We start from the raw sequence: 17,285 nt of genomic DNA, 5'->3' as shown, positions 1-17,285 counted from the left end.
TATTTCTAGGCTGTTAATATCAAAACTGGAGATGTGATGTTGCTTCGGGGATGTTCCGGTTTTTCCTGGAACTGACAACCCTATCAGCGTCTATTGTGGAGATCTAGATGGAGAGGAGAAAAGAATGAAGAGTGTGACGTTGTGCTTTTAGGTAATTAGGGTTTGAAATTATAACATTTCTGTTACTGAGTGGGAAACACATATATTTATTACATGCAGCGATTGAGTTGAAATAAAAATATTTACCGGAACATTTATAAATACACACGGTTAAAGAGGCAATTTGATACTAAGCTGGAGAAAATCTACGACACATGTTCCTGGAATGACGTTCCTGCGAGTTCTAGTCCAGCTAAACCACTAAACACGTAATGTTTTCATAATGCAGTAATAATTTTTACTATGTATTTTTCCTTAGTTGCTTCAGAGTTTAATATTCCTATCACCACCGAATTTATGTGAGACGTGAGTTTGCAGCTTAGTGTATGAGCTATCACCAGAAATTGAGACCAGGTCTCCCATGCCAAAGGAACCTTCTCTGAAATATAGCCACTAGGGAGCATTGATATATATAAGTATTATTATTAGATACAATTATTTGTATTGTCTACATAATAATTATTTATAAGATATAAAGTGATATGCAGATACCCTAACAGCACAAGATGTGCTAGGCATGTGCCATTCAGGTGTCCCAGCTACTTTTTGGTACCCGGCCCTTGGTACGTATGGTACACATGTGCTAAGTATGTACTTCAGCTACCTAAAGTTTTAGGTGCTTCTTACACCTAATTGATATTTGCGACTATGTACCACAAATGTAGGATTTATATAAATCGCTCAGTTTCGCACTGTGATAGTCATTTGTTTTTATATCGTCACTTGGGACATATATCTTTCATGTTCGAGGTACTTCCTTTAGGTGCATACTTTTTCAGATTCTTATGACACATAATATATATCTGCAGCGACGCACAAATGACAGTCAGCTGTTTGCATTTGCTCGTGCGCAGTAACATGCAACAGTTTCTCGCGCTTTCTGTTCCACTTTCTGTCCTTCTAGTACACAATCGCTTAGAAAGAAGAAGCAACAAATGCATGAAATTTGGGAGATGAATTTAGAAGAAAGAAATAACATAAGTGATAAATAAAAATTAAGATGAATCTTTCATACATATGTGAACAGTTAATTATTTACGTAGTTAGGGATAAAGAATTGTACTTTTAGATGCCAACTGTCGCCGATCATTTGGAAGTGAATATGGAAGAACCACGAAATAAAGTAAAGAGACGCGCGTCATTTTGTTATAAAATTACATGGCGAGCGGATTTTATCTGATCCCAAACGGTTATCGTCGAATATACAGTATTACAAGAGCACTCTGATTAGCAAAATAAAAAAGACTCCAAGGATTTATCCCTCTACAAGCGATGTTTTCTTCATCGCCTCCGTGGTCAAGTTGAAGAGCACACATCTTTAATCAAAGCATTGGTGGTTCGCGCCCACCCCCGGGTGCTTCTTCTTTTACTTTTTAAAGAACATGACTCACCTTAATGTAAACAAATTACGCATAAAAGCGATTTAACATATTTTAGGGGAGTCATGTTCGCTTACGATATGGGAAGAACATAGTAGGTAAGTTCCCCAGGTACAAGTCTGGCATGTGCCTAGGGCCGGACATAGACTGTGACTATCACTTACCATAGATATGATTTCTCTCTCGTAGGTACATAAGGCACATACTGAACGCATTCCCATGTACCTGAGGGAACATGATAGACATATTCCAGCTATGTAATTGTCCTGTTAGGATAATGAGTAGATGTTGCATTGAAATAAGTATGTTACAATCTATAATAGTTATTGCTTCAAAATACATTTATTTTCTAAGTTGACCACTTTTGAATGGAACCAATGATGGCCAACTTAGGCTTGTTTCTCTGTATATTCTTCTTATTATTATTTACTTACATGTTGATAAAAAGGTAGCTGGATTTACTCCTATATTTAAAGCGTTGTTCGAACTCGTTGTTGGTGATTCTGTAGAAGCTGGTTGTATGAAAACAAAAGAAAGAAATCTGCAAATGTTATCAGATTAAATTAATTTCACCAAATACTTAAAATAAATTCATCATATTGGCTATAATCGATCCACTGATATATGTAAAAAAAAAATATTAACTTATATACTGTCAATGAACTATAAAAATATCGTATCTCGAAATCTTTACATTACATTACAGATTAAAGAAACAAACCGTAAGTTCATTTAAAGTAATTTTACATGTACAGCGTTGAATCACTTAACTTTCAAAATTTGCATAGTGTTCATTGTCTGTTATTAAGAAAATCTTCGAGAGTGGAATATGGAACATAACAAATAATATAAAAATATTGTACTTAAAATAATTATCTGGTAATGTTAGTATTCTCTAAGAAACAAGAATAAGCAAAATAAATATTTTTCACATTTTTAAGTAAATATAAAATACATTATATGCAGTGCATGTTTTATTTCTCCAAGACATTAACAATTATGGTGTATACAACTATAAACAAGAAAAAAATGAAATCTTTGAGTTTTACGTCCCATAGTTATGCCGGTTAGGCTAAAGGAGACATTGATTATGAGAACTATAAACAAGATTTCCATAATCTATGAATATTATAATTCTTAAGTAATGTGTAACATAAGTAAGCTCAAAATTCTGTATACCTAATTAACCTTAAATATCACCGAAGGTTCATTATCAATATGAATACTTCTAATTTTCTACTCGTAAACCTCAAGCTCAATACTATAAACAAATTATGGACTTTATGTTAGCTGAATACCAAATTCAAACAGGCATTCATTTCGCGGGTAAAAATATTATAAACTTAAAAAGTAAAAATAAAAATCAATATTTTATAATTTTATCAAAATTTTTGTTTACTTTAGACACACAAATTAGTTAGTTTTATATTTTTATTTAGTTATTATTTGAAAGAAAACTATATCTACAAATATAAGTTACGTTTGTTTCTATTATACAACTTTGTGTTATATAAAAATGTGTTACAGAACGAATTGTAAAAAAATATATAATGAACTACCATCCATTTCACCTTACTGCTAATCGTGTGTACGTAATTTCACTAGGAAGATTCTGTCTGTTGAAAGCACATAATAGTAGAGCATGCTCTTGCAATGCTCGATTTCACCGGTGCTGCTAATCTAGCGTTATATATATATATATATATATATATATATATATATATATATATATATATATATATATATATATATATAAGTCCCTATAAAGGTGGTACTACCTCAAATCCTTATGTACCGGTAAAGACATTTTAATAAAGGGTTCGGATTACGAAAAAGACACAAAACACCAGGTTTTATTAGAAAGATTGGCTGCTAATACGAAATTCAGATTTAGGTACTGTAATTCAAAATATAATAATTTCTCACCTGTTGTTTGTGCCTCACTAAAACTGCTAGTACTTGTAATACTTGTTATAGTAGTAGTAGATTTTTGTTTTGTCGTACTTGTATCAGTAAAATCAGACGGTTGGCGACCGGTGGTAGTAATATCGTTAGAAACGATGGCAGAAGCTTGCTGTTGTCCAAAGCCTATTAATGAAGAGAGAAGTGTTAACATCAAACTATTTGAAATATATTACTTTAATTTCCTAGTCTAGGGAGTGTAAGGAAAATGGCAAGACGTATAAGAATTCAACAAATGGCGTCTCTATTTGTGTACTTTGATTTAATCTGAAGTACACCTTTGGCACTTGTCAGTGATAAAAGCCAAAATAGAAACCTAGTCACATATTTTTTTTACATACATATATCTTCATCTTACAGAATATAGGAACTTGAAACTTTTACTACAAAAGAGATATAAAATTATTAAGCATTTTCAGGATTATTTCCTACTGGAGCTGACTGAATGATAGCTTTTATCAGGTGTTTCCTCCACATCTCTTTTTATGTAGGTCATAATTTTGTGTTATCTATTCTAATAACAAACACGTTTAGAAAACATCTTCAAAGTAATCATAAACTTCATAAACTACTGAATATTTCATACGCTGTTGAAAAATTTCAAATCATGTTTCAGATCTTAAACAAACCAAAAATCTATATTCAGTTGGGTGAAAAGTGTTGTAGTCGCAATTATTGACTAGCCGCAATTTTGTCTTGCGTATAATTGCGACTTCGTTATTTAATGCGTATATCAGGTAATGTTCAAAAGTACTAGGGCCTACATTATCACATTCAAACGTCTCTGGGTAGGTATGTTTCCAGAGAGGAAAGAAATATGTGTAATTACCTCCTCTTAAAAATTCATTAGTTGGCCTACCTGGTGATCCTTACTTTTGAGTGGTAAAATGACATAATTACAGAATGTGACTCTATACTTGCAAAGTACAAATGGTGTATGAAACAAAGCCAATGTTATCAGGGAGGAATTAACTTCCGATTTCATTGCTATGCGGAGGGGAAGAAATTAGGGAATTTTTCCTTGTGGTATTCCTGTGATACTTCAACCATTGAAACGCTAATGTTTGAAGCATGTCATTAATAACAACTCCTCTCTGTATACACCATTGCTTTGGAGTTACTGAAATCACATTTGAAATGTATTCTAGATAAACTGACCCTTTAAATAATGCCCTTGTATCATCAATGATTTTTAGATGTTATTGAGTCCTTAAAAAAGCCTAGGATTACTCATATAGTGATGTATGATTTCAGTATACAACTATTTTAACGAGAGTGATTGTTTGCTGCTGTTAAGATGTCCATATAAAACGTTATACACGATATATTCTCACGTCACAGTCGCCGAGAAAGCCTTCACCAAGGTAAATATCCTCGTGCTTTCTTTGCTTGTGCATAAAAAGAAATTCGATAATCTCAAAAGCTACAAAAAGGGTTAAATGTGTTATTATATTATATAGGCCTATACACATTCTCAAACTAGTTATTGGGTTTACCAATGATCTCAATGTTTCTAAGTTTGATAATAGTGATAATGTAGAGCGAATGGTTCCAAAATGGACCGAAAATGTGTGGCATCACATCCTGATACTTTAATATCCAAGATTCTTTTCTACAATGGAGAAGAGAAAGAGATACAAAGCAAATATGACTGTCACCAAACTAAGAGAATTGGAAATGACGACGTTATCTTAATCTATTTTGCATATTTATAGCAGTCAGCGAGAAAATGTGTCACTGACAAAGTGAGGATAGCTTTGTGATACCTTTTGGAAATTTTATATCAGGAAAGAAGGCTAACTATTTTCATAAAATGAGAATTAAGGCGATCATTTTTCGGTGCGAATTTGAAAACAGTTATTTAGGAGCAGTTTTCACGGATTTCCTAATCTGTGGGATAAATTTTATCTCCAAAAGGGTCGAATGACTTTTATATTTTTCTTATATGCAATAAACTGCTTTATTAAGATCTCCACTGTAAGCATACTAATCTTGAGATGACTTTAGATTCTACATAAAACTAAGCATTTTCCATGAATTTTATGTCTTATTAGAGATCAATTTTATATCTCTAATAAGATGATATGTAACATCCAAAATGTTAAGCTCAAATGACAGTGGATATTCGTTTAACCGAGATTTTAGCTATCCAAGGTAGGAACGGTTCACAGTAGTTTGATAACTATATTCTATTTTATATATGAGTAAAACAGCATACCGATTACAGTTTGATTTATATTGATTTAAGATTCTGACAATCAACATGTGCTATTGAAGTACCTTATCTACAATAGTGGGAAACAGTATGAGATAATATTACTATTTGAAACCAGTGGCATGTTAAAAGTATCACTTTTTTCTTTTTTTTATCATCTTACTGTATACCTGTATTTTTTCTTGTATGTAACCGTATCTTTTGTACTCAATAGATTGTATGTTTTTTGTATAACACAATGTACTTCCTTGACAAGGGTTAGGTGGTAGAGCAGCAATATGCTGAACCTCGCCCGCTTGAATAAAGCCTTTTTCAATTCAATTCAATACGCAGAAGTTAATCAAGGGTAGGGTTGCCAGCTGTCCTGTGCATATATATATATAGGGTTGTCCTGTATTTTATGATCTATTTTTTATCGTGTCTGAAGGTTTTTCATGAAGCACATTTGTTCTTATTAATATCAACAGTTCAAGTTTTTTTAAACCATATCAAAGAGGGTATTCTCACAATTCCGACTTCATGGGAAAATTGTAATATTGTATTGTGATTGTTCTTTTATTTAAATCACTCTCCATCTCAAACTCAGATCCTTAAATCGATACTTAAGGAAAAACGAAGCAGCATTTCCAAGACTCCTAAACGGTTTCTAGCATTCAAGATTTGTGTAGGGTGTGGTGGAGATATGAAACACTTCCAACAATGAAAGCAGGAGAGATATAATTTTATGGGTGATATCAATTTCTAATGTTCTTATTGTGTTTTTACAAAAAAAAAAGTCATATAAAATAAATAAATAAAATAAAATGTAAATAAATAAAATAAAAATAATGATGATGATACTGATATTGTGTTTCTGTATGATGTTCCCTTTCCTCGAGACTATGGCTGCGTGAATGTGTCACCGACCGTTGAACGCGAACCCACCGGGCCCAGACGAGTAAGCTATCAACACTCACTGACCCATCCACTACACCAATCATCTCCGGAAAATAGAACTCAAGTTGACCCTAAATATAAAGATTTCTAAGCCTCCTTCATTCTCACTCGCAGCCCAGTATCCCGATCCGCAGTTCATAGCCTGCATCCCATCGCGAGATAAGGTTACAAACTACAATCCGACAGAACAAGACACTGACCCAAGAGTGAAACTGATGGTGAGTGCTTCGAAAATCTAAATGTGTGTGTTTACTAACCCAGATAAAAATTCTCGAATCAAATCTAAATCGCGCAACGGGATGGAATTTCGAAAAAAAAAAAAAAAAAAAAAAAACTGAATGCCAAAGTGAATTTAGTTGATCCTATTAACGAAGTGAAATTTCCTGGCAGGTCTGTGATTCCAACCCCGGTCACGCTAAGTGAAATCGATTCTGTGAGTTTTCAAGACGCTATATTTACTTTCGTTACGTACTGCTTTAAACACTTTACTTTCTGAGTACCAACAATACTATTGAAGTTACTTTACTACATAGTTTTAAAATAATTAGCTTTGCACTGGACAATGAAAGATTTTGTTTCGACTAGCACACTTTATTACACTAACTTTCTGTATGATAAGAAATAACAGGAGAATACATTTAAAAAAAAAAAATCGCAAAGGTTGGAAATTGAGGAAAATTCTTGACATAGCTGAATGGGTACCATCATTGCATTACATACTCTCTTCACATATCATGAACAATTCTACATACGTTTAGTTTAGTCAAAAACAATTTGAAAATAAAGACATTTACTACTATAACCACATGAGCCTTGTACTACACAGGTACCACTTATTACGGCTGTGTGCTACATACTATACTTTCTTTTCTTAGTATTTTCTCTTTTAGATACCGTTGTGAAAGTGGGGTCAGCGCGGAGGATTTATACCGACAAGGTGACCTCCCTTGTATGAGCTCAGACCTCATCCACTTTGATTCCACAACAAAACATTTTCTTTGAGACAATACATACACTAAATAAATCTACATGAAAAGAAAGTACACTTAACCTAGTCCCTAGCCTAACTATCTAACTAACTTAACCTAAAACATATAAAAATCACTTTATTCAACAGATTAATAATATAGCACACACCCTGCCATTCTACCGAGGACGTATGGGACGTCGACCATTCAGCTTTAATTTTGAATTGGAAAAAAAAAAGTCTTAAATTATGTGCTTAATATTCGAATTTCCGGTCTCAGGTGAAAGGAATTTAAAATACATAACGAACGTGTTGTCACTGACGAGTATCTCCCATTAGCAATAGCTATGCAAGCACCCTTGTTATCAATGTGAGTCGAAACTTTGTATACATTTTGTCTCATCGTATTCAAACTACAGTGAAGGTGAGCACAAACCAGAGAATGGATTTAATTATGTAATATAGCAGTACGGAAAAATAATAAATAAAAAAAAAATATACGAGATTACATATTCAAAATATAATTTTGGGGGTGAAATGTATGTACTCGAAAGTATACACATTTCATGGACTGTTGGTAACAAACATCCACACTGAAACTCCAAAAGAACAATTTTTACCCCCCCCCCCCCCCGTCCATTGAACGACTGATTTATGTCACATCGCAGATTTTGTACATTGTATAACTTAGGGAAAACTACGCAGCGTTTAGCACATATTGGTGGACATCACCACGCCAATAACATAACACTTTTCTCCAATCCGAAAGAGGTTAGAAATTTAGCATGTTCAACTCGTCCGAAAAGGGAATTTTTGTTGAATAAAATAGTCACTTACTTGTTCACCTCAGAGACACATATCTACCTTGGGCATCATGGATTAAATTTCTTCATCCCCTCACCTCCTGGTGAGTTTGGGACGTCAAAAAATAATTTTAAAGCTGGACTGCAGCCATGCTGTCTTCACGGTTCCGGCGACAACGTGCAAACCTGACCCCCGCAACTTGCTTCTTCGTACCCTTTCACAATGAGCAAGTCAAACTAATTTGTCTAGCGCCGCAGTCCTCAAGAGTTCATACTCCAAAAATTTGTCCACTATCAGCTAATCACACTGAATTAAATTGTTGATTTTCTGTAGATCAGACGCACTACACACCTGATCATGGCGGCTTCATCAACCAAAAGAACAAAGACAACAGGAAGAAGATTTCCAATTGGAAGATCATTGTGACGTAATCATACGATGATAGGTGTATCTCTCAAGATCAAAGGAGCCGAAAAATCTCAACCACAACTGTGATTGCGGAAGATCCAATCACAGATAATTTAGGTTAAACAAAGGGATGCTCCAAGAAGCTACTATGGCTGACTTTACAAATGAAAAAATTTTAAAGAAGATTTTTGAAATAAAATTTTGAATTCTTTTGAAGATCCCCTAAGCCACAAATATGAATGAAAATTGATTGGAAAGGACTAAATACGACCAGATATTACCTTATTTCCCAAAATAATGTTATATTTTAGCTAAATATACGAATAATTATTCAATGTAAATATATTACCATATATTTCCCTCTAAATATACTAAAATCATTAGTTCAAGGAACTTAACGCAAATTTTGCAGTCTACTTCAAATCAAGTCATTGATTAATTATATATATATTAAAAATAAAATTTTAATAAATATTAAATTCATATATACACTGGTTGCCCAAAACTTCCGGGCCATGATACATTATACGATGTATAAGGTAACATCCTCCGGGAGCTTCGGAAAAAAAAAATCTAACTTAGAAGTCCTAAGTTAAGCTCCTTTTTTTTTCTATCCTACCATTTTAATCATAAAATACACTAATGCAATGCAATCAATATAGGAAATGTTTTGAAAATTTTTCAGAGACCTTAATCCTAACAAAGAATTTATAACTACACTAAACGAACGAAAAGAAAATTGGACACAAAATAGACACAAAACAAACAAAAATTACCTTAATCTAAATTTAACCTACGATTCTCTTTCTTTTTTTTTTTTTTCTCGACTATGTTTTGTTTCTGTTCAACCTCCCAACAGCTCTCTCCTCTTTTCTTCAGAGCATCGAAATAATTTGAGGTTGTCGAAACTCTGAGTACCAATATTCTCTCCTTTTAAACTTTGTAATCTCGCTGAATTTCTAGTTATAGCGGAAACAATATATGGTCCCACATAGGTATCCATAAACTTGGCAAATATTTTCTTTGGTATGGATGACACGTAATGAGTTTTAACCATTACCAATGAGCCTTCTGTAATGGTATCCTGATGTTTCTGCTGTTTACGTTCTTTCTTGGGCACAGTTGCTGGACTAGATATGACGAGCTTCTTGTCTTCACTGACAGGAAGTGATTCTTTTGGCCAAATGAAATTCTCTTTGAAGCTCTTGGACGCAGAGTAGCATAGGAAACGCTCTGCCGGTGTGCATCCAAGTGCATCACACCAGGAATGGTTACACAAATCTTGGGCGGCTTTTAGAAAGGTACTCCATTTGGATTGATTCTCGCTACAATAAAGGCGGAGAATGCGGTGGAGGTCACGATGTCTGCGTTCGATAATGCCATGGGAGGAAGGATGGTATGGCGTGGTAAGTATGTGCTTGATTCGATGTTTTTGACAAAATTCTCGCCAGACGCGCGACAAGAATTGCGAACCTCCGGGTCATCCTGTCCCGGGGGAAATTGAGCCACGTAGCCAGCCAATGACTCCCCAGAGGCATCACTGAACAGATGAAAATCCAAATTGAAATCCGGTTGAGCAAGAGCAGGAGGACTACTTAGAAGTTCTTTTAGGTGATTGAACTTTTCTAACAACTCCGAAGAGTATTCTATCTTCCGGTCCTTCTTAAGAAGATCGTAAAATGGAGCAGTTAAACCTGCGAAGTTTTGAAAATGTCGCTTTCGCCATCCCACGAGACCAAGAAATCTCCGTAGAGCCTTCTTAGTTCGTGGAAGGGGAAAGTGACGGATGGCCTCATTACTTTTAGGATTTATTTTTACAGAAGATCCTGAAACAAGATGACCAAGAAAAGGAATTTCGAATTTGAAGAAGTTGCATTTCCGAAAATTGAGAGAAAGATTAGCCGAACGAAGAGTGTTGAAGACCTTTTCTAAATGCTGGAAATGTTCGTCTATGGAAGATGAAAAACAAAGTACGTCGTCCAGGTAAACTATAAGAAAATTTTTGAAGGTTTCTAATCCAAAAAAGGTGTGCATGACAGACTGGAAAACCGCTGGTGATGATTTCAAACCCATTGTTAAACGAGTCATTTGATACTGACGTCCTTTGTAAACAAAACTAACATATTTATAAGAGTCTGGATGGATCGGGACACTATGATATGATTGCGTACAGTCCAACGAGGTGAAAATGGTTGCACCACTGACTCGCGCGATTAGATCGGAGATCGGCTCGACCTGAATCTTTGGTGCAATCACACGCTCATTGATACCACGCAGATCAATCACGGGCCTTAGCTCTCCAGACGCCTTACGCACAATATGTACAGGGCATCTGTAAGGTGAAGGACCTTCAACGATAATCCCAAGTTTTACCCACTTATCTAAGACCTCCTCAAACTCTTTTTGAAGATGAATGGGTACAGGATACAACCTTCCTACCACCGGGAGGTCGTCGGAAAGCTGTATTCTATACGGCTCGACCTTTATGACACGGGGATTCTCTGTGAAGAGACACCTGAATCGAACTAATAAGGAAAATAACCTCTCCTGAGAATCCGAATCGAGATCGGTTCTCTGAGAAACAAAGTCCCGAAGTTCCTCCTTCGTAACCGAGGGTTGAAATAAAGAGTCGTCCTCTTTATCTGAAGTTAATTCTGCGACCGTAACCTGGCAACAATGCTGCTGTTCCATGTCAATAGAAATGATCTGTCCCGAGTCTGATTGAAGCAAAATTTCTTTAGACTTACAATTTAAAGAAAGGTTATACCGAACGAAAAACGGAAATCCTAAAATACAGTGTGCTTTTAATTTCTGGACAACATAGACTGGGACTTCCAACACACAACCTTGGATAGTGAAGTTTAAGATCTGGAAACCTTTAACTTGGAATGATTCGTCTCCTGCAAAACCTTTTAAAGAGATATTAGTTTTCGGTCGAAGTTTGGCAGAAGGATAGATCTCTTTTATTCGCCTCCAAGCATCTCCCGAGAGCAAATTCGTATCCGCTCCAGAATCTAGGATACAAACCAAAGATAACTCTCCTACCGAACAAGTTAGAGTGGGTGAGGGATAGGATAAAAGAACACCTTTTTCCGCACTGGAGTCACACTCCCTCTCGTCTATCACGAAACGAACCGAGAACAGAGGCGTGCTCGATTTGTTTCCCCGAATTCCGGAAGTTACCAAAACATCTAATTTTGAATTTTGAGGTTCGAAATTAACTTCTGGACAGGTTGATGCCAAACAAAAATTTTGATGTCCCGTTATCGGACTTTCTTCCTTTTGGGGAGTCGAGGAATTCATATCGCAGTCCACAGTCTCCCCTAATGAGGGCTGCGACATGCATTTCCCGAACTATTCCCATTCGCTTCAGATGACTGCGCCATCAGCGGCATGAACGTCGTATACGGTGAAGGCCAACCAGTGGACATAGCCATGTTCACCGCTGGGGAAGGAGTGGATGTGGGAGTTGCCACTCCTCCTCCAGGAGGCAAATTCGGCATGTATCCCGGATAGGCTTGCGCTCCCGGTATGTGGTTCGAACTCGGCGCGCACTGTTGGGATGCACCTCGATGACATCCAAAGTTCATTGCTCCCGATTGGTAGTTAGGGTTGGAAACATATGGAGCATTCTGGTTTCCGTTCCCCCAGTTTTGCCTTCGGTTGTTGAACCAGGGTCTTCTGGCCTGAAAATTTCTTCTTCGACCTCGGTTCCCCAAGAATTGATTGCCATTTCCATTTTTCTTGGCATCACCATTCTTCTTTACTTCGTCCTCCTCCGTCTGCGACGAAGTGTCTTTAGTCTGTTGCGCCTTTCCGTTCTTTTCGGTCTTTTTTCCTATCTTTGCCTGCCGAATGTGCAGACGCTTGAATTTCTTATCTGTCACAGGTTCCACAGGTTCCGGATGACCTTCTATTTCGGCTATCTTAACAATCAGATGCTGAATATTCTTGGGCTCCACGGCTCGCAACAATTTTGCATCTCCAGCTGGCAGACAATCTAGGACTATTTCAATGAGTTCTGTCTCATCTGGATGTTGTGCCACAGCATAGTATTCGGCTATGACCTTCCAGGCAAAGTCAGTTAGCCGGTTATACTTGGACCGGTCAAATTTCATTCCTTGGATAAATTTCTTCTGCAGGCGTTCCATCCTGGCCGAGAAATAGTGCTCCTTAAATAGACGCACAAAGTCCGCATAGCTGTTGATGTCTTTACAGACCGTTTGGTACCAAGTCTTGGCCCCAGCCGACAAACAACACGGTACCAAAACCATGCGTTCGTATTCCGACGCGGAGATTATCTTAAACGCCTGTTCTAAACTTTCAAGAAAAGACCTGGCCAAACCATATTCTCCAGTGAAGTTTGGTAAGTGATTTAGTTCCGACAGCCTTAAATTTAACGCTCTATTTCCAGAACATACCTCATATCTGCCGGGATTCAGGGGAGAGTTGCAGCCAATCACAGGGCTCTTTGCATTATTATAATTTTGTCCAAAATTCGAATAAGAGGTATAATTTGGGCCAAAAGGTAAGTTGCCTGGCATCGATACCACTGTGTGACTACATACTCCCTCCGGAATTCCAACAAACGAAGGAGTCCTGTCTGCGGCACTACTGGACACTACATGACTTAAGCTACATACATTGGAAGTCGAGACCGAAGCCTGAGACCACGTCAATAAAGGATTTAAAGCCCTAGAGGCAACCTGACCACTCATGATATCCCCACAGGCGGGACTGGAATTGTTCGTGACCAACGAATGCGAATTTAAGTCAAACGGCCAGACATTCTTAGTGTGAACTCTGGTCGGCTGACAGACAGAGACTGTCACCGTTGGGACAGTACGAGTCTCCCCAACCGAAGAGACTGGTACATCCACTCGGGTGTCAGAGTCTGTTCCGTCAGAGTCAACACCCTCACAACCAACAAAGTCACGTGACCGCTTGCGACCGACACGACCTGGTTTACTTTGCTCCCGATCCTTCACCAAAGTTTGGATCTTAGCCTCGAGTACGTCATACGATTTCTGGGTGCTCGACTCGAGATGCGATAGTTCTTTGGCGAGCTGATCACATCTGCGATTTTGCTTTTCTATTGACAACCGGAGATTCTCCTCAACGGTGTCCACCCGCGTTGTTATCGTATCCTGAAATTCCCCCACCGAAGTGTATATATCGCGAACTTCGTTCCGGAGGTCCGATACGTCCTTGTTTACATTTTCGACTCTTTCATTTACAATTTGCTCCATTTCCGACTTTAACAAATCAAATTTTTTATTCATCGCGTACAAATTATTATCTACCTTTTCAAATCTTTGGTTCATAATACTGTCAACCTTTTCAAATTTTTGGTCCATAATACTGTCAACCTTTTCAAATTCTTGGTCCAAAGTTAAAGTTAAGGTTTGACTAAAACGTTCTAACATTTTTGCAAGGTCTGTCACGGATGCAGGTGAACCTGCAGTTCCAACATTCTCTCCACCGTTGTGTAAGAGTTTCTCTCCCGAGTCGTGCGTCGCGGTGTTCGGTTCACTTTCACTTTCCTGTGACTTGGAAAGCGAGCGCACAGTCAGCTTTTTGGCCACACACGTTTTACAATACCAGGGCTCACTACACTTATTCAATTCTTCTACCTGCTCGTCGGTTATACCATAGCACTGTGCATGCACCCATCCAGAGCAACCGTCACAATAAACACTAAAGCCCTGTATTTCTTCACTACAACATACATATTCATCCGGACTACGGGATTCAGTACTCGACCTGCTACCAGCAGACATCTCCATTTCATATAAATTGTTTTCCCCAAGTTACACATATACAAACTCAAGAGTGACTACACATCGTTCAAGGAGTCGTTTGTCACAACAGTCCCCATTACATTACACTGCTCTTTCAATATGATTCACTTAGCACTCGCGAAAGATTGGAATAACAGATCCTGGCTGTGGAACGCCAATTTTACAAAAAAAAAAAAGTCATATAAAATAAATAAATAAAATAAAATGTAAATAAATAAAATAAAAATAATGATGATGATACTGATATTGTGTTTCTGTATGATGTTCCCTTTCCTCGAGACTATGGCTGCGTGAATGTGTCACCGACCGTTGAACGCGAACCCACCGGGCCCAGACGAGTAAGCTATCAACACTCACTGACCCATCCACTACACCAATCATCTCCGGAAAATAGAACTCAAGTTGACCCTAAATATAAAGATTTCTAAGCCTCCTTCATTCTCACTCGCAGCCCAGTATCCCGATCCGCAGTTCATAGCCTGCATCCCATCGCGAGATAAGGTTACAAACTACAATCCGACAGAACAAGACACTGACCCAAGAGTGAAACTGATGGTGAGTGCTTCGAAAATCTAAATGTGTGTGTTTACTAACCCAGATAAAAATTCTCGAATCAAATCTAAATCGCGCAACGGGATGGAATTTCGAAAAAAAAAAAAAAAAAAAAACTGAATGCCAAAGTGAATTTAGTTGATCCTATTAACGAAGTGAAATTTCCTGGCAGGTCTGTGATTCCAACCCCGGTCACGCTAAGTGAAATCGATTCTGTGAGTTTTCAAGACGCTATATTTACTTTCGTTACGTACTGCTTTAAACACTTTACTTTCTGAGTACCAACAATACTATTGAAGTTACTTTACTACATAGTTTTAAAATAATTAGCTTTGCACTGGACAATGAAAGATTTTGTTTCGACTAGCACACTTTATTACACTAACTTTCTGTATGATAAGAAATAACAGGAGAATACATTTAAAAAAAAAAATCGCAAAGGTTGGAAATTGAGGAAAATTCTTGACATAGCTGAATGGGTACCATCATTGCATTACATACTCTCTTCACATATCATGAACAATTCTACATACGTTTAGTTTAGTCAAAAACAATTTGAAAATAAAGACATTTACTACTATAACCACATGAGCCTTGTACTACACAGGTACCACTTATTACGGCTGTGTGCTACATACTATACTTTCTTTTCTTAGTATTTTCTCTTTTAGATACCGTTGTGAAAGTGGGGTCAGCGCGGAGGATTTATACCGACAAGGTGACCTCCCTTGTATGAGCTCAGACCTCATCCACTTTGATTCCACAACAAAACATTTTCTTTGAGACAATACATACACTAAATAAATCTACATGAAAAGAAAGTACACTTAACCTAGTCCCTAGCCTAACTATCTAACTAACTTAACCTAAAACATATAAAAATCAATTTATTCAACAGATTAATAATATAGCACACACCCTGCCATTCTACCGAGGACGTATGGGACGTCGACCATTCAGCTTTAATTTTGAATTGGAAAAAAAAAAAGTCTTAAATTATGTGCTTAATATTCGAATTTCCGGTCTCAGGTGAAAGGAATTTAAAATACATAACGAACGTGTTGTCACTGACGAGTATCTCCCATTAGCAATAGCTATGCAAGCACCCTTGTTATCAATGTGAGTCGAAACTTTGTATATATTTGTCTCATCGTATTCAAACTACAGTGAAGGTGAGCACAAACCAGAGAATGGATTTAATTATGTAATATAGCAGTACGGAAAAATAATAAATAAAAAAAAAATATACGAGATTACATATTCAAAATATAATTTTGGGGGTGAAATGTATGTACTCGAAAGTATACACATTTCATGGACTGTTGGTAACAAACATCCACACTGAAACTCCAAAAGAACAATTTTTACCCCCCCCCCCCCCCCCGTCCATTGAACGACTGATTTATGTCACATCGCAGATTTTGTACATTGTATAACTTAGGGAAAACTACGCAGCGTTTAGCACATATTGGTGGACATCACCACGCCAATAACATAACACTTTTCTCCAATCCGAAAGAGGTTAGAAATTTAGCATGTTCAACTCGTCCGAAAAGGGAATTTTTGTTGAATAAAATAGTCACTTACTTGTTCACCTCAGAGACACATATCTACCTTGGGCATCATAGATTAAATTTCTTCATCCCCTCACCTCCTGGTGAGTTTGGGACGTCAAAAAATAATTTTAAAGCTGGACTGCAGCCATGCTGTCTTTACGGTTCCGGCGACAACGTGCAAACCTGACCCCCGCAACTTGCTTCTTCGTACCCTTTCACAATGAGCAAGTCAAACTAATTTGTCTAGCGCCGCAGTCCTCAAGAGTTCATACTCCAAAAATTTGTCCACTATCAGCTAATCACACTGAATTAAATTGTTGATTTTCTGTAGATCAGACGCACTACACACCTGATCATGGCGGCTTCATCAACCAAAAGAACAAAGACAACAGGAAGAAGATTTCCAATTGGAAGATCATTGTGACGTAATCATACGATGATAGGTGTATCTCTCAAGATCAAAGGAGCCGAAAAATCTCAACCACAACTGTGATTGCGGAAGATCCAATCACAGATAATTTAGGTTAAACAAAGGGATGCTCCAAG

General features: G+C 37.1%; 1 protein-coding gene across 1 annotated transcript in view; it reads right to left on the bottom strand.

Moving 5' to 3' along the window:
* The window catches only part of LOC145668220 (uncharacterized), a 112,618-nt gene that overhangs the window by 44,219 nt on the left and 51,114 nt on the right, over positions 1-17,285 (bottom strand). Inside the window, exons 10-11 of the mRNA XM_081735872.1 lie at positions 3,465-3,626; positions 1,973-2,050 (exon numbers count right to left, since the gene is read on the bottom strand). Coding sequence (XP_081591998.1) covers positions 1,973-2,050; positions 3,465-3,626 — 240 coding nt within the window. The remainder of the gene's footprint in view (positions 1-1,972; positions 2,051-3,464; positions 3,627-17,285) is intronic.

The sequence above is a fragment of the Thermobia domestica genome, chromosome 13 (genome assembly GCF_964235325.1).
Source record: "Thermobia domestica chromosome 13, izTheDome1.hap1.1, whole genome shotgun sequence".
Lineage (NCBI taxonomy): Eukaryota > Metazoa > Arthropoda > Insecta > Zygentoma > Lepismatidae > Thermobia > Thermobia domestica.
This window is presented reverse-complemented; position numbering and strand designations above follow the sequence as displayed.